Raw genomic sequence first — 19,100 nt, 5'->3', positions numbered from 1 at the left:
TTTGTTCCACTTTGTATTTTTATCTTTGCCCAAATAATAAGCTAGATCTGTGTCTGTTTCCTCTGTATCAGTGTCATCACCATCCTGCTCTGTTCCAGAATCAGTGTTACATTCTGCTACCTCATCTTCAGATGAAATGTCACTAGATTCCTCTAAATCCTCAGTTACTGCCGGTTCTTCCTCATCATCTTCTAACAAAAAAATCTTCATTTCTTCTAAATGAAGGGGTTTAGATGAATCATACTGTTTTCTGGACATTGCAGCAGAAAATCTGAAGCAAGAGAGAAAGAGTATGTGTTAGGGCGCAATGTGCCTTAGAAGCCACCCTCCTTTTGTCTAAGAAAACAGTACTTATGTACACTAACTTAGCATTAATCCTTCATAAAACAAGCTAAATACACAATCGTGATGAATAAAAAAAGAAAATACTAACCTTTCAATTTGTGTTGAAATCAGGCACAATGTGCCTGAGAAGGCAAAGTGTTGATATCTGCTCACTAGAAGGTCTGCTGAGTCACTGTGATATCAGGTTTCACAGAGCCTGTAGAGTCAGGACTCAGGAGATAACTAGGATGGGTGGGGTTTTCTGATAAGTGGGCAAGGAGAGAGAAGTCAAACTAATTACTGTGTGCCTGTCAGATGTATTGCGCGTGACGGAGGGTTAAACTGCATTTGGCCTTCAACTTTGGTTACGGCCTACTAACGGTGTCTGCCCCTCCCTGGTGTTGTCCTCAACTGAATAAAGCTGTGCTTCAACCTTCTGTTCCAAATTACGATTTTTAAAAATGAAATTGGCTGTTCCGGCCTACTAAAGGTGTCTGCCCCTGCCTGGTGTTGTCCTCAACTGAATAAAGCTGTGCTTCAACCTTCTGTTCCAAATTACGATTTTTAAAAATGAACTTGGCTGTTCCGGCCTACTAAAGGTGTCTGCCCCTGCCTGGTGTTGTCCTCAACTGAATAAAGCTGTGCTTCAACCTTCTGTTCCAAATTACGATTTTTAAAAATGAACTTGGCTGTTCCGGCCTACTAAAGGTGTCTGCCCCTGCCTGGTGTTGTCCTCAACTGAATAAAGCTGTGCTTCAACCTTCTGTTCCAAATTACGATTTTTAAAAATGAACTTGGCTGTTCCGGCCTACTAAAGGTGTCTGCCCCTGCCTGGTGTTGTCCTCAACTGAATAAAGCTGTGCTTCAACCTTCTGTTCCAAATTACGATTTTTAAAAATGAACTTGGCTGTTCCGGCCTACTAAAGGTGTCTGCCCCTGCCTGGTGTTGTCCTCAACTGAATAAAGCTGTGCTTCAACCTTCTGTTCCAAATTACGATTTTTAAAAATGAACTTGGCTGTTCCGGCCTACTAAAGGTGTCTGCCCCTGCCTGGTGTTGTCCTCAACTGAATAAAGCTGTGCTTCAACCTTCTGTTCCAAATTACGATTTTTAAAAATGAACTTGGCTGTTCCGGCCTACTAAAGGTGTCTGCCCCTGCCTGGTGTTGTCCTCAACTGAATAAAGCTGTGCTTCAACCTTCTGTTCCAAATTACGATTTTTAAAAATGAACTTGGCTGTTCCGGCCTACTAAAGGTGTCTGCCCCTGCCTGGTGTTGTCCTCAACTGAATAAAGCTGTGCTTCTACCTTCTGCCTCTTATTAACTGCTGTTTTTTAAAAAAATTGGCTGTTCCGGCCTACTAAAGGTGTCTGCCCCTGCCTGGTGCTGTCCTCAACTGAATAAAGCTGTGCTTCAACCTTCTGTTCCAAATTACGATTTCTAAAAATGAACTTGGCTGTTCCGGCCTACTAAAGGTGTCTGCCCCTGCCTGGTGTTGTCCTCAACTGAATAAAGCTGTGCTTCAACCTTCTGTTCCAAATTACGATTTTTAAAAATGAAATTGGCTGTTCCGGCCTACTAAAGGTGTCTGCCCCTGCCTGGTTTTCCTCAACTGAATAAAGCTGTGCTTCTACCTTCTGCCTCTTATTAACTGCTGTTTTTTTAAAAAATTGGCTGTTCCGGCCTACTAAAGGTGTCTGCCCCTGCCTGGTGTTGTCCTCAACTGAATAAAGCTGTGCTTCAACCTTCTGTTCCAAATTACGATTTTTAAAAATGAACTTGGCTGTTCCGGCCTACTAAAGGTGTCTGCCCCTGCCTGGTGTTGTCCTCAACTGAATAAAGCTGTGCTTCAACCTTCTGTTCCAAATTACGATTTTTAAAAATAAAATTGGCTGTTCCGGCCTACTAAAGGTGTCTGCCCCTACCTGGTGTTGTCCTCAACTGAATAAAGCTGTGCTTCAACCTTCTGTTCCAAATTACGATTTTTAAAAATGAACTTGGCTGTTCCGGCCTACTAAAGGTGTCTGCCCCTGCCTGGTGTTGTCCTCAACTGAATAAAGCTGTGCTTCAACCTTCTGTTCCAAATTACGATTTTTAAAAATGAACTTGGCTGTTCCGGCCTACTAAAGGTGTCTGCCCCTGCCTGGTGTTGTCCTCAACTGAATAAAGCTGTGCTTCAACCTTCTGTTCCAAATTACGATTTTTAAAAATGAAATTCGCTGTTCCGGCCTACTAAAGGTGTCTGCCCCTGCCTGGTGTTGTCCTCAACTGAATAAAGCTGTGCTTCAACCTTCTGTTCCAAATTACGATTTTTAAAAATGAAATTGGCTGTTCCGGCCTACTAAAGGTGTATGCCCCTGCCTGGTGTTGTCCTCAACTGAATAAAGCTGTGCTTCAACCTTCTGTTCCAAATTACGATTTTTAAAAATGAACTTGGCTGTTCCGGCCTACTAAAGGTGTCTGCCCCTGCCTGGTCTTGTCCTCAACTGAATAAAGCTGTGCTTCTACCTTCTGCCTCTTATTAACTGCTGTTTTTTTAAAAAATTGGCTGTTCCGGCCTACTAAAGGTGTCTGCCCCTGCCTGGTGTTGTCCTCAACTGAATAAAGCTGTGCTTCAACCTTATGTTCCAAATTACGATTTTTAAAAATGAAATTGGCTGTTCCGGCCTACTAAAGGTGTCTGCCCCTGCCTGGTGTTGTCCTCAACTGAATAAAGCTGAGCTTCTACCTTCTGGCTCTTCATTCTGGCTTTCGGCCTATACTATCAGATATTAAACTGCATTTGGCCTACTAGTGTGGTTAGGCCCTTGAAACAGTGTCTGCTGCTCTTGGGTTTGCTACTCCACTGAACAAAGAAATGCCGCCTGTTTAGTCCTGTTACCAATTTTGAACTGCATTTAGCCTACTTTATTCTTTGGCCCTATATCTGTTTCCTCCTCATCCTGCCCATTGCCCAGCCACTGCTAGATGAGTCTGCTGGTACATTGACCTAGACCACTACATTCCCCTTGTACTCTACACAGCCAGAATCTGACCCTGCTGAAAGTAAGGTTCCCCTTCCCGCATGTTATACCACCTTACACAGGGACAAAGAGGAAGGTGCAGATGAAAGTGCAGGTTCCTTCATCAGGTGGGGGGGCATACTCGTTGGCGACGTCACTGGCACAGGGCCCCTCAGAGTACGCAAAAGTGTCGCTGCTGGTGGGAGGCGCCCCCGCCATGCAAACACACCGCCGTACTTTGAGGGGCCCTGTGCCAGTGCCAATGCGAACGAGTGGGCCCCCCCTGCTTGCTCAGGATCACAGCACTTGCAACGTTGAAATACTTACCTCTCCCTGCAACACCGCCGTGACGTAGTCCGCATTTCCTGGGCCCACAAAAAACTTGAGCCAGCCCTACTCCCCCCACAACTTTTGCCAAATGACCCCCAATTTCCTATGCCCAACTATTATTATAAAGTTAATTAAGATTGACAAGCTTCAGAAACAAGAATGGATGTTTTTGGCATTAAAATGGGCACTGTAGGTGTTTTCCTGGCCTCCACTCACTGCCGACTATGCTTCCCCATTGACTTGCATTGGGTTTCGCGTTTCGGTCGATCCCCGACTTTTAGCGATAATCGGCCGACTGCACTCGACTCGACTCTGGACAAAGTCGGGTTTCACAAAACCTGACTCGATCTTAAAAAAAGTCGCTCAACCCTACCAGGAATCAAATTTATAGCACAATCACAATCCCTATGAGGAGGCAGGGCACCGGATCTGGGCTCATCAAATACATCCTGGTAGTCCGACAAAAACTCAAGGACCTCAGAAGGAGTGGAAGAAGCAATTGACACCAAAGGGACATCGCCATGAATCCCCTGACAACCCCAACTTGACACAGACATAGCTTTCCAATCCAAAACTGGATTATGGGCCTGCTGTACTGTTATGATCCCAGTGGCTGAGGATCACAGGAAATACTAGCCAAGTTACTAAACATAGAACAAGCTTTAGGGAGGCGGTAACTGGACTGACCGCAAACCTGATCCTATCCAAACACACTAAAGGTAGCCGGTGAACGTGCCTAAAATCCTGGACGTCTCGACGCAGCCTGAGAAACTGACTACCCCTAAAGAGAAAGCAAGACCTCACTTGCCTCAAGAGAAATAATCCCAAAGATATAGGAAGCCCCCAACAAATAATAACGGTGAGGTAAGGAGAAAAGACACACGTAGGAATGAAAACAGATTCAGCAAATGAGGCCCGCTAATACTAGATAGCAGAAGACAGATAGCGAACTGTGCGGTCAGTGGAAAACCCTACCAAAATATCCACGCTGAGAATTCAAGAACCCCCACACCAACTAATGGTGTGGGGGGAGAAACTCAGCCCCCTAGAGCTACCAGCAAGCTGGGAAATCACATATAAGCAAGCTGGACAAGAAACAAATTGAACACTGATGATCAAAAAATGAACAAAACGGAAACTTAGCTTCTCTTGAAGAGACTGGTAGCAAGGTAGTCAGAAGGAATCAGAATAGCACTGAATACATTGACAGCAGGCATAGACTGAGAGTCCAAGTGAGCTTAAATAGAAACCCAGCCCACAGATAACGAGACAGCTGATGCCAGTCACAAACCTGCACAAAGACAGCACTCACCCAGTACCACTTGTGACCACAAGAGGGAGCCCAGAAATAGAGTTCACAACAATGGTACACTGAGGTATGCAAATTTGTCATCATTAGCAACAACATAGATTTTAGTTTCCTGGTCTGTTATAATTTATTTTGGGTTAGCTGGAAACATTTGAAACGGTGCTCTTGCAATAACTGTGGATGACGTGCTCCACAGAGGTGGAAAATGTGTGACGTAGTCTAGAACCACTAATATGGGCTGGTGAACCCTTGCGAAATTAGAAAGAAGTCCTACCAGATACATAGCAATGTGCTCAAATGGAACCTCAAATTATAGGTAGTGGTATTAGCAGATTGCGAAAGTATTGCTGAGTAGGTTCTACAGATTTAGAAATATATGTGCAGCGCCCCAGAGTCCTGGTTGCAGCAGTACTGTGGCTCCGCCACTAAGGGGGGCTATGGTACGTCTGATGGCACTGAAGGGATTCATCTGACCAGGTATCACATACACCAATACATTTCAAAGTCTGGCCTCCAGGGGGAGCTAAGGGTTCTATTCATTAGGCCACTCCTCACAATCTGGTAAAAACTGGGGGTTAGGCAGGAAGTTAGTAGAGAAAGCTGACTGGGTTGGAACCAGGCAACACCTTGTGGCAGAGGGTGTTGTGGGGGAAGATTCGGTAGGGTCCCTGTCAGGGGTGGGATCCTGACAGAGGCCTGGCAATTGGAAAGAACGCCAAGGGACCGTGCCTGCTCAGGATAGCGGCGGTGCCCTAAGAAAGGATCAGAAGCGAGATTTATTGTGCTGAGTGAGAAACGAGATCAAACAGAAGGAGAAATTCCAGTAGGAGTCGTGCTGTAAGACCGAGGCAACATCCTACTGAGGCGCAATTTACCGGTGGCCGGAACGCCGAGGAAGTATAGAGTTCCAAACCATACTTCAAACCAATGGCAGGACAGTCAGTCATAGGCGGGCTGTCTCACATACATCACCTATGAAGACATGGGGGGCACACTAGGAGAGGGGCGACTCTAGAGTCCCGGAAGAGCTCCGAGCCTACTCGTCATTCGGGTGCCGTCCTAACCAGAACATCAGGGAGGGACGGAGGAGAAGAACATCATCCGAACGAGTTGTGAGGGAACATCAGAAACAGACACAACAGTTGTGGGGTACTATCCCGTAAGCTCAGCAGGGGAGGACCACAACACACAAGCGCTAGCAGGTAGATACTGATTTCCACCTGCAAAGGGAATTCTGGAGGTGCCATTGGACCGGCCGGACTTGCGCAGCCTGGTTAACCGTATTCCGGATTGAGGACTTGAGATCTTTAGTAAAGAGGTAAAGAGACAGCACCCCTGTGTCCTTGTGATTTACTGCGACCGGCATTGCACCGCAACACCGCATCACTACCACTATCTACACTTTTCATTGCGCGCCCCTCAGCAGGGTCACGGACCGGGTCTAGCCACCGTGACAACCCCAGAGCAGAGACTCAGAGGCCCAGTACCGGGTACTCCTCGGCCCTGCGGCCGTGGGGGCGCTGCATATGTACAGAAGAAAACTGTGTTCTCTTGTTTATTGTACCCCCAGATGCCTCTTTAGTGTATATGAAGGAGCCAGTTCCAATTTTGCAAACACAAGACTGGCAAACAAGTTTCTCTATAATCTTGGTTTGAGATTTCTTTAACCTGTAAAGTAATTAATCATGTACTGCAATGTGAGGACATACCAAATCATTGCCTGTCTCTTGGGATACACCATTGATTACTTTGATACTCTTCTTGGCATTCACTAGATTTGGATCCATCATTATTCTGTACCAAATTTACCCCAGGAGATTTGCAAGTCACAAAGAAAACTGTATCTCAGGGTGGTTTTCATCTGAGTCTCCAGATAGGACCTGCAAAGGAAAAATTATCAGGTTGCTCTTGTATCAGTGCCACAATATGATCAGGTTCAGCAGGTACATCAATTACATTACAGTGAACTCTTTGTTTTCCCACAAATTCAAGGATAAAAGAACATCACAACCTATGACAACCTGGTGCAACAAGTTTTTAAGGAACCCCTATACTTCATGGCTCACAGACCCACATGCAGTTTCCATTGTTAAGACTGCAATGGGATAGTCTTTAGCATCCCATAGATATAAACAAACCCCATTCTATGGGTCAGGAGTCTGTCAGATTACACAAGACTCTTGGGTACCAAACAGATAAGACCGCAAAAGTTCAGCATGGAACAGATAGCAAGGTCGCAAACCACTCTCTCCACAATTTGGTCTGCCATTAAGCTTTGCAGGCTGCATCTATTTATTGACAAGGTGGAACAGATCACACATTTCTGATCTTGCTGGCTTTCCAGGATCATATTCCCAGGGATAGGGTCTCTGTGCTCAGACGACCAGGGTAACATCCAGCCTGGCTCAAAGCTTGGCATTTGCCTTTGCAGCCTGTATCCTCAGGTCAAAGTAAGCCTTTTACGGTTCTCCAGTTAAAAAGAGGGACAACATGTTAGATCTGAAGGCACTGTCAGACCAACTCTATTTCCCTCCCAGTTCCACCTCAACCCAATTTAAACACAAGGATGTGGTGCTTAATGGGGAATAGAGCTGGTGTGACAGAGGCTTCAGATCTACCATAACCCTTGAGCCTCAGTTGTATATCAATTCAAATGTTGACTTATCAGTAATAAAGGTACAGACTGGCCATGTAAAGGTACTGTTGGACTTGTCTTTGAAAGAGCTAAATGTGCACATAAATTGTTTGGGGGGCTTAAATCCTTCTGACAGATTCCGTTTAAGTGCACTATCTGTTTAAAAGTGCTGTTTCTTTATGCATACTGTACTATGTCTTTAACGATCCTTATGCCAACATCCTAATCACTATATGTGGGGATTAACTCACTGGTTAAAGAGACAGAGACACAGACAGACTATAAATATCCAAAGGTCAACTCCTTTCCAGCTTTTATTACTGTCAATTCTGTACAGCAAACAAATATACAGTATGGCCTTGATACATCAAAGCTTTAATTGCATAAAACTGGAGTAATAAGCTTTGAAAAGTCATAACATTCTGTGCAACACGACGCTGTATATACATTTTCCAACATTTGGCTTTTGACACCATTTTGCCCAGTTGATAAAGTGGACAGAGCTGGAGTAGGACAGGGGAAGTGATGGTGCGTAGTGACTCAGAGATGAGTGAATTTGATTGGGTCAGGGCTTATGCAGCAAGCTATTGCGCTTGCCGAATAAGCCCTGACCCAATCCAATTCACTCATCTCTAGTAGTGACCTCCACTTGTCAAATTCATGGCAAATGGTGGTGTACCTTACACCATAAATCTTTCTCCAGTCAACAACATACACAACAACATATACAACATGGAGGTGCACATCACTTCACGTGCGCCTCTTAATGAATCAGGCACCTTCCACCCATCCTGCCCCCTCATCAAGACCGGTGTGAAAAAATTGAATTTATTTCCAAGTGTGTCATACATACAAAAAATCAGCATCCTCTACCTGTAGTTTGCAAGCAGCTTGAGAACAACCACCAGCTACGGATCTCTGCAGGTCTCAATCCAGCTACCTATAATAAGACCTTTATTAAAAAACAAAATAAGTAGTGGGCTAGGAATGAAGGCTTCATCACCCAGTAACCAAAGGCGCCAAGTTAAGTCCATACCGAGAGACTAATTTGAGGCCTTTTGCCATGTATATATGAAAACCTAGGTGGCACATAATAATATGTATATTTTTGCATAACTTTTGTACTTATGAAACAGATTGGGGCTTTTGCAGGAAAAAAGGTAAAAAATGACCGGAAGGGGAGGTGTGGCTTGAGATGCATAATTTTGGGGCACATTTCTGGTACAAATTATGTCAAATTTTGGATGGTGTCAACTCAAATTATGCAATCTAAAAATGTGCCAATTTTATCATCCAGTATTGGCCAATGTTTACACGGTCTAAAAATTAGACAGTTTTAATAAATCTGCTCAAGAATTTTAAAACTTGGTAAAAATTAAAATGAAAGTTATTTTTTCTTTAAGAATGGTAAAAACAAAATATTAGCATTGGCTGAAATGCAGAGATATGTAAAAATGGTCACATTTCCATTATTCAATATTTCACTAGAAGACAGAAGCAAGACACATGCCATATCCCAGTGTACAAAGTTGTAAGGACGGCGTGGAGGACCTAAGCCTGGCAGAACGGCTCCAGCAGCAGTTACAATGCTTTAATGATAAAACTGACAGCATGGTAAGTTATGTTAATCATTAACTAAGGTTCCACCTGTATAAACTTGTATACATATGAGTATGAATATAGATACATACATTTCACATTTTCAATTTCCCTTTCCTATACATTTGAAAAAAGGATGTGCTGACACATACTACCATGACAGGGAAACTCTTTTGGCCTCCATGAAATGAATTAAACAATATGGGCATGTGACATATACTGTACACCAGGAGATATACTCTACAAGTGTGTTAAAATGCAAAGATTGAAAGAAAAGTAGCCATACCCTTAGTTGAGTTTCTCAACAAGATGAATTTGCCATCGATCAGTGGTGACCTGTCATCTAGGCAAGGAACACTGTCAGGGCCGGGTGAAAGAGTCTCAGCGGGCCTCCCCTTTAACACATACCACGATTCATGATCGCATATAACACAGCCATGTAGTATATAACACAGCCCATGTAGTATATAACACAGCCATGTAGCATATAACACAGCCATGTAGCATATAACAGCCCACATAGCATATAACACAGCCACGTAGTATATACACAGCCCACGTAGCATGTAACAGCCCATATAGTATATAGCACAGCCTCATATTCTATAACACAGCCCATGTAGTATATAGAAAAGCCATGTAGTATATAGCACAGCCCATGCAGCATATAACAGCCCATATAGTATATAGCACAGCCTCATATTCTATAACACAGCCCATGTAGTATATAGAAAAGCCATGTAGTATATAGCACAGCCCATGCAGCATATAACAGCCCATATAGTATATAGCACAGCCACATAGTATATAAAACGACCCACATAATATATAGAACAGCCATGTAGTATATAGCACAGCCCACGCAGCATATGATATAACAGCCCACGTATTGTAATAATTATAGGGGATAATTCAGGAGACTCTTTGCGTGGAACAAGACAACAGGACACAGTTTTATAACTGGTAAAGTTTATATTATCACACAGTGATTCAAGCAGGTGCAGAGAGAAACTCAACTCCACAACACTTGGTGCAAATAATAAATGCAGCTTTGCAGTCAATAGGAAACTTCAGAGGTAGATGCAAACAAACAGAAAGTCTATGAAGCACAGTTATTCTTGAGGAAACTAGACACGAATAGATCCTTGACTTAGTCCAGACACAGATAGATATGCTATTAGGCAGTTCAAATCATATCTTAGCTCAACCAGGGAGGCCTGGTTAATAGTCTCAGGCATTGCAGAGCAGAAACAGCTTACATGTCCAGCAAGGCCAGGGAGTAATCAGGAGCTGGATGCAAAGCAGAATAATCTAGCACAGACTGAAGGCTGGGGTGGAGTTTTATAGCAGGAAAACAAGTGCACATGACACCAAAGATGCCATGTTGGAAAAGGGCAGTAATGCACAAAAGGTAAAAAATGTTCAGAGTCCTGACATTACTCCCTCCTTAGAAGCGGCCTCAGGACGATCCTGGACCTGGTTTCTCAGGGAATCTCTGATGAAAATGAGAAATCTTCTGTTGGGCATTGATGTTTTCCACAGGTTCCCAAGAGTCTTCCTCAGGGGGATATCCCTGCCATCTTATCAGATATTGGAGCCGATTCCTGCGAATCCTGGAATCAATAATTTCCTCCACCACGAATTGTTCTTGCCCATCAATCACCACAGGCTGCGGAGGTGGCACAACACATCCCTGGAAGGTATAAGGAGACACAGGCTTTAGTAAAGATACATGAAAAACTGGGTGTACCTTCATTGTCCTAGGTAGCTTCAGCCGGCAGGCCACAGAGCTCACAATACCGTTGATCTTGAAAGGGACAATGAATTTCTGTCCAAGTTTTTGTGAAGGAACATTTAACTTCAGATTCTTAGTTGCTAACCACATGGAATCTCCTACCTTGAACATGGGTGCAGGTTTACGGAATCTATCAGCCGATCTCTTATAACATTCTTGAGCCGTGGTCAGGGATTCCTTCAGAACCTCCAGATTTTGTCTCATCGCAGTCAGCCTTTCCTCCACTGCTGGAACTGGAGAATTAATTGGAGACCTAGGTAAAATACACGGATGATAACCCAGATTGGCAAAGAAAGGTGTAAATTTAGTGGAGGCGCTCTGAGAATTATTATATGGAAATTCGGCTAACGGCAACAACTCCAACCAATCATCCTGGGGATGGCTGACATAGCATCTTAGATATTGTTCCAGCGTCTGGTTGGTACGCTCAGTCTGACCATTTGTCTGGGGATGGTAAGCAGAAGAGAGACAGACATTAATATTGAGTGCAGAGCAAAACCCCTTCCAGAATCTTGAAGTGAACTGCACTCCACGGTCAGAGATAATCTCATCCGGCACCCCATGCAACCGAAAGACATTCTGTATAACCAAGTTCACTGTATCTTTAGCAGAGGGGAGGCCAGTGCACGGAACAAAATAAGCAGCTTTAGTCAGGCGATCAACTACCACCATGATTGTATTCATGCCCCCCGATGTAGGCAGCTCCACAATAAAGTCCATTGATATAGACCCCCAAGGGCGGGATGGAACAGGTAATGGTTGTAGAAGACCCGTAGGTGCCACATGAGGACTCTTGTAATGGGCACATACCTCGCAAGAGAGAACATAGTCCTTGGTATCCTTCAGGCAAATTGGCCACCAAAAGAATCGGCTCAGGAACTCTTGTCTTCTGTACCCCCCTGTGACCAGCCAACTTGGAGTCATGTACCAACTTGAGGATCTGCAGACGGACGACCTCCGGGACATAGATACGTCAATCTCGGAAACCACATGCCACCCTTAAAAGACAAGATTAATATCCACAGGTGGGTTGGCCAGAAATACATCACCTTCATAGGCCTCCCTGCACTCCTTCCACAAGTCCTGATCGTGGATAACTCCGATGAAATTGGCATCAGATAGAATGGTCTTGGACGGGGCTCCAGGTACGGAATCCGCAGCATGGATTCGGGATAAAGCATCAGCCTTCCCATTACGAGAACCTGGATGGTATGAGATAACAAAGTTAAATTGATTTAAGAATAAGTTCTAAAGAGCCTGACGAGGAGAAAGACATCTAGCGGATCTAAGGAACTCTAGATTGCGATGGTCAGTTAGCACTATGATCTGTTGTGCAGCTCCTTGCAGATGATGCCTCCATTCTTTAAAAGCCGCAATAATAGCCAGCAATTCCTTGTCTCCCACGTCGTAATTCTTCTCTGCTGAGGTTAGTCTACGGGAAAAGAAAGCACAAGGATGTAGCAGACCCTTCTCTCCAGTTCTTTGGGAGAGAAAAGCCCCCAAAGCATTATCAGAAGCTTCCACCTCCACAATGAAAGGATGTGTTGGATCTGGGTGTATCAACAGTGGTGCTGATGTGAAACAGATCTTCAGCCGATCAAAAGCTTCTTGAGCCTGTGATGACCACTTAAAGGGCTTTTCCTTCTTTGTCAAGGAAGTAATGGGACGGACAATATCAGAAAAATTTAGATTGAAGAGTCTGTAGATATTTGCAAAACCAATAAAACGTTGGACCTCCTTAACATTCTTGGGTGCCGGCCAGTCAAGGATAGCCTGAATCTTACCAGATTCCATGTTCAGCCCCTGGGGAGAGATGATATAACCCAAGAACTGTATCTCAGAACGATGGAACTCGCATTTCTCCGGCTTGATATACAGTTGGTTCTCTTTTAGATGTCTTAAAACAGTTTTGACATGTTCTTCATGCTCCTGTAGAGAGTCAGAAAAGATTAGTATATCGTCCAAATAGATCACCACAAACTGGTCCAACAAATCACAAGAGATTCAAAGTGTCCATACCGGCATCTGAATGCTGTCTTCCACTCATCCCCTGGATGAATATGCACCAAATTATGGCCCCATGAAGCCCCATGAAGATCCAGCTTAGAGAACACCTTAGCATGGCGGACTCTTTCCAGTAATTCGGGAATCAGAGGCAAAGGGTAACCGTTTCCTTATTGAGTTCCCGATAGTCAACACAGGGTCTCAGTGTCCCATCCTTCTTCTTTACAAAAAAAATGGGTGCCCCTGCTGGTGAGGAAGAAGGACGTATGAAGCCTTTGGCCAGATTTTCATCAATATACTCCTTTAAGGCTTGAAGCTCAGGTGCCACCAAAGGGTATACGTGACCAAAATGAATATCTGCCCCAGGAAGCAACTCAATGGAAGAGTCATAATGCCTGTGTGGAGGAAGTTGATCTGCATTCTTCTTGTCACAGAGGTCAGAGAACTCTTTATATGCTGGAGGTAAAGAAGATATCTTTACATGTGGTTCCGTAGCCGTGGACTCAGGGACAGCTTCTGTTAACGCTGTGTTGCTCCTTGTTGGAAAGATAATGTCCTTTGTCTCCCAGTTGATAATTGGGTTCTGAGAATGCAAACAAGGAATGCCTAAAATCACAGGAAAATGAGGAGAAGAAATTAGCAAGAAAGAAAGTTGCTCCTGATGATTAGGCTCCAACAAAATTTCAAGGGGTACGGTCTCCTGATCCACAGGCCCAGAGATTAAAGGTGACCCATCCACTATTTCCATGGTAATTGGAGAGGCTCTTTGCTGAATTTTAATACCATGTTCCTTGGCAAATGCGATATCCATGAAATTGCCACCTGCACCAGAGTCAATCATAGCTGCACTGGAAATCCACTGTCCTGAACACAGGATCTTAATAGGGAGAGAACAGTGAGTTCTTTTCCTTCAGCTCCTTGGGGGGTGAAGACATAGAAAGTGAATGGAATACAGCGTTTAAAGGCAGGCTACATTCAGGGATGTCAAGATTCATCATCACAGTTGTCATACTCCCCTATTGCTGATAGCACCTTGTTAGGCCGTCTAGGACACTTAGGACAATTGATCAAGAAGTGGTCAGACTGGCCGCAGTAGAAACATAGACTTTCACGAAGGCGATGCTCCCGGCGCTCATTGATCTCGCGTCTCTGAACGGAATCAATTTGTATGGGCACCTCCTCCACTTCCCGAGATGTTTTACCTGCAGGCTCTTTGGAAGGAAGGGAAAAGTTAGAAATACGGTTATATGCAGCAAATTTCTCCTGCCTACGCTCAGTAAGGCGAATGTCTATGCGCACACAATGCTGTATAAATGTCTCTAGTTCTTGTGGTGACTCTGAGCAAGCTAGTTCATCTTTTATAATACTAGACAGACCCCTTTTAAAAATAGGCAATTGTGCATAACTGTCCCAATTGGTATCTACCGCTAATCTCCTGAATTCAGTGGCATACTCAATAACAGAATGTTTAGCCTGGCATAAAGACAACAAAGCAGATTCAGCAGTTGCACGGTGATTAGGGTCATCAAACATTAATGCCATAGCAGCCAAGAAATCATCCAAGTCATTTAACCGTGGGTCACGAGACTCAATCATCGGATACGCCCAGGCGAGCGCTCGTGAGGTCAGTAGCATTATTACACACAATACTTTGGATCTATCAGTAGGAAAATGGTCAGCATGCACATCAAAATATAGCATACATTGATTCACAAAGCCACGAAATTTGTCGTGATCACCATTAAATCTGAATGGGGGCAACTTAGGTGGGCTAGCTGGTGGCGGTTGCCCAGAGGGTAAAGTCACTTGTGCAGCTATTTGCGTGCTTATGTCCTGAAAAGCCCGTCCATACTGGGACTCTGTGCCAGCAAGTTTGTTTTCCAGGGCTGCCATGCGATTGCTCAAGTCCTGCAAAGTTTGGCCAAACACTTGTTGATTGTGTTCAAAGCTTCCAAACTTCTTTTGCAGACCTTCCACATCTTTCTGCAGTGATCTAATTATGGAAAACACCTGCTCTAATCTGCTTTCTGCAGTCATTGTTCAGCAGTCTCCTTTTTTTTTTATGGCTAGATTATCCTGTAATAATTATAGGGGATAATTCAGGAGACTCTTTGCGTGGAACAAGACAACAGGACACAGTTTTATAAGTGGTAAAGTCTATATTATCACACGGTGATTCAAGCAGATGCAGAGAGAAACTCAAGTCCACAACACTTGGTGCAAATAATAAACGCAGCTTAGCAGTCAATAGGAAACTTCAGAGGTAGATGCAAACAAACAAAGTCTATGAAGCACAGTTATTCTTGAGGAAACTTGACACGAATAGATCCTTGACTTAGTCCAGACACAGATACATATGCTATTACATAGTTACATAGTTACATAGTTATTAAGGTTGAAGGAAGACTTTAAGTCCATCTAGTTCAACCCATAGCCTAGCATGCCCTAACATGTTGATCCAGGGGAAGGCAAAAAAAACCCATGTGGTAAGAGTAAGCTCCATCATGGGGAAAAAAATTCCTTCCCGACCCCACATACGGCAATCAGACTAGTTCCCTGGATCAACGCCTTATCAAGGAATCTAATATATATACCCTGTAATATTATACTTTTCCAGAAAGGTATCCAGTCCCCTCTTAAATTGAAGCAATGAGTCACTCATTACAACATCATACGGCAGAGAGTTCCATAGTCTCACTGCTCTTACAGTAAAGAATCCGCGTCTGTTATTATGCTTAAACCTTTTTTCCTCCAGACGTAGAGGATGCCCCCTTGTCCCTGTCAGCGGTCTATGATTAAAAAGATCAGCAGAAAGGTCTTTGTACTGTCCCCTCATATATTTATACATTAACATAAGATCACCCCTTAGTCTTCGTTTTTCCAAACTAAATAGCCCCAAGTGTAATAACCTATCTTGGTATTGCAGACCCCCCAGTCCTCTAATAACCTTGGTTGCTCTTCTCTGCACCCGCTCCAGTTCAGCTATGTCTTTCTTATACACCGGAGACCAGAACTGTGCACAGTATTCTAAGTGTGGTCGAACTAGTGACTTGTATAGAGGTAAAATTATGTTCTCCTCATGAGCATCTATGCCTCTTTTAATGCATCCCATTATTTTATTTGCCTTTGTAGCAGCTGCCTGACACTGGCCACTGAATATGAGTTTGTCATCCACCCATACACCCAGGTCTTTTTCATTGACGGTTTTGCCCAGAGTTTTAGAATTAAGCACATAGTTATACATCTTATTACTTCTACCCAAGTGCATGACCTTACATTTATCCCCATTAAAGCTCATTTGCCATTTATCAGCCCAAGCTTCTAGTTTACATAAATCAGCCTGTAATATAAAATTGTCCTCCCCTGTGTTGATTACCCTGCAGAGTTTAGTGTCATCTGCAAATATTGAAATTCTACTCTGAATGCCCCCTACAAGGTCATTAATAAATATGTTAAAAAGAAGAGGGCCCAATACTGACCCCTGTGGTACCCCACTACTAACCGTGACCCAGTCCGAGTGTGCTCCATTAATAACCACCCTTTGTTTCCTATCCCTGAGCCAACTCTCAACCCACTTGCACATATTTTCCCCTATCCCCATTATTCTCATTTTATGTATCAACCTTTTGTGTGGCACTGTATCAAAAGCTTTTGAAAAGTCCATATACACTACATCTACTGGGTTCCCTTGGTCCAGACCGGAACTTACCTCTTCATAGAAGCTGATCAAATTAGTCTGACATGATCGGTCCCTAGTAAACCCGTGCTGATACTGGGTCATGAGGTTATTCCTCTTCAGATACTCCAGTATAGCATCCCTTAGAATGCCCTCCAGGATTTTACCCACAGTAGAGGTTAAACTTACTGGCCTATAATTTCCGAGTTCAGTTTTTGTCCCCTTTTTGAATATTGGCACCACATTTGCTATACGCCAGTCCTGTGGTACAGACCCTGTTATTATGGACTCTTTAAAGATTAAAAATAATGGTCTATCAATGACTGTACTTAATTCCTGCAGTACTCGGGGGTGTATCCCATCCGGGCCCGGAGATTTGTCAATTTTTGTGATTTTTAGACGCCGCCGTACTTCCTGCTGGGTTAAGCAGGTAACATTAAATTGGGGATTATTATCACTAGTCATATTGGCTGCCATGGGATTTTCTTTTGTAAATACTGATGAAAAAAAGTCATTTAGCATATTGGCTTTTTCCTCATCCTCATCCACCATTTCACCCAGACTATTTTTAAGGGGGCCAACACTATCATTTTTTAGTTTCTTACTATTTATGTAGTTAAAGAATATTTTGGGGTTATTTTTGCTCTCTCTAGCAATGAGTCTCTCTGTCTCAATCTTTGCTGCCTTGATTTGCTTTTTACATAATTTATTTAATTTTTTGTATTTATTTAATGCCTCCTCACTACCTACTTCCTTGAATTCTCTAAATGCTTTCTTTTTGTCACTTATTGCGCCCCTTACAGCTCTATTTAGCCATATTGGTTTCCTCCTATTTCTAGTATGTTTATTCCCATACGGTATATACTGTGCACAGGTCCTATCCAGGATGCTAAGAAACGTCTCCCATTTTCTTTGTGTATTTTTATGCCTCAGGATATCGTCCCAGTTAATTGCACCAAGATCCTCTCTCATCCGTTGGAAATTTGCCCTCCTGAAGTTTAGTGTCCTTGTCACCCCTCTACTACACATCTTATTAAAGGAGACCTGAAAACTTATTATTTCGTGATCACTATTCCCCAAGTAACCCCCAACCCTTATATTTGATATGCGGTCTGGCCTGTTGGTTAATATTAGGTCTAGCAGTGCCTCCCTTCTTGTTGGGTCCTGAACAAGTTGTGAAAGGTAATTGTCTCTCATAGTTGTCAAAAACCGATTACCTTTACTGGAACTGCAGGTTTCTGTTCCCCAATCTATTTCAGGGTAGTTGAAGTCCCCCATAATAATGACTTCTCCTTGAGTCGCAGCTTCATCTATTTGCTTTACAAGGATATTCTCCATTGCTTCCATTATTTTTGGAGATTTATAACAAACCCCTATCAGTAATTTATTATTTTTCCCCCCTCCCCTTATCTCCACCCACATAGACTCTACATTTTCATTAGATTCACCTATATTATCACGCAGGATGGGTTTTAAGGTCGATTTTACATACAGACACACTCCTCCAGGCAGTTCAAATCATATCTTAGCTCAACCAGGGAGGCCTGGTTAATAGTCTCAGGCATTGCAGAGCAGAAACAGCTTACATGTCCAGCAAATGCAGATGGAAGTAACACGAGCAGCAGATGAAGGAGGATTACTGAACACTGGTGTATGCAGCAGGAACTCAGAGCAGAGTGGCAGGATCTCCAACACAGGTTCACAGGAGCAGGTGCAGGTGCAAGGCAAGGGAGTAATCAGGAGCTGGATGCAAAGCAGAATAATTTAGCACAGACTGAAGGCTGGGGTGGAGTTTTGTAGCAGGAAGACAAGTGCACATGAGACCAAAGACGCCATGTTGGAAAAGGGCAGTAATGCACAAAAGGTAAAAAATGTTCAGAGTCCTGACAGTAGTATATAACACGGCCCACGTAGTTTATAGAACAGCCATGTAGTATATAGCACAGACATGTAGTATATAACATAGCCCACGAAGCATATAACAGCCCACATAGTATATAATACGGCCCACGTAGAATATAGCACAGACATGTAGTATACAGCACAGCCCCCCTCCCCCCAAGAATGGCCCCATAGTCCAGTACTCACTGTTATAGTTAAAAAAGAAAAAACACTCCTCACCTCTCAGCATGCCCACGCTGCTCCCTGCTCCGGTCTCGGCAGCTGCCGCTGCACTGCCTGGGACACAGCGAGTGCATGATGACGTCATCGCGCACCCGCAGTGTCAGAGGCAGAGTGGGGAATGATGGGAAAGGGAGCGTCAGGACAGGTGACGCTCTCTCATGCATCATTTGCTTTGAACTTTACCGGCAGATGCCGGTATAGTTCAATGCCGCAGGGGAGTCGGCGCTTTATATACCTGTAGACTGACAATCATGCCATTTAGATATCAGCAGCTGTCATCAAGTGAACCTATCTCTAAATTTAT

General features: G+C 43.7%; 1 protein-coding gene across 1 annotated transcript in view; it reads left to right on the top strand.

Annotated features, from left to right (window-relative positions):
• Window positions 1-19,100, top strand: part of CLNK (cytokine dependent hematopoietic cell linker) — a 145,199-nt gene that overhangs the window by 112,484 nt on the left and 13,615 nt on the right. Inside the window, exon 13 of the mRNA XM_077280156.1 lies at window positions 9,087-9,212. Within this exon, the coding sequence (XP_077136271.1) occupies window positions 9,087-9,212 (126 nt within the window). The remainder of the gene's footprint in view (window positions 1-9,086; window positions 9,213-19,100) is intronic.

The sequence above is a fragment of the Ranitomeya variabilis genome, chromosome 1, assembly GCF_051348905.1.
Source record: "Ranitomeya variabilis isolate aRanVar5 chromosome 1, aRanVar5.hap1, whole genome shotgun sequence".
NCBI lineage: Eukaryota > Metazoa > Chordata > Amphibia > Anura > Dendrobatidae > Ranitomeya > Ranitomeya variabilis.
Note: the sequence above shows the minus strand (reverse complement) of the source record. Positions and strands in the feature narration are given on the sequence as shown.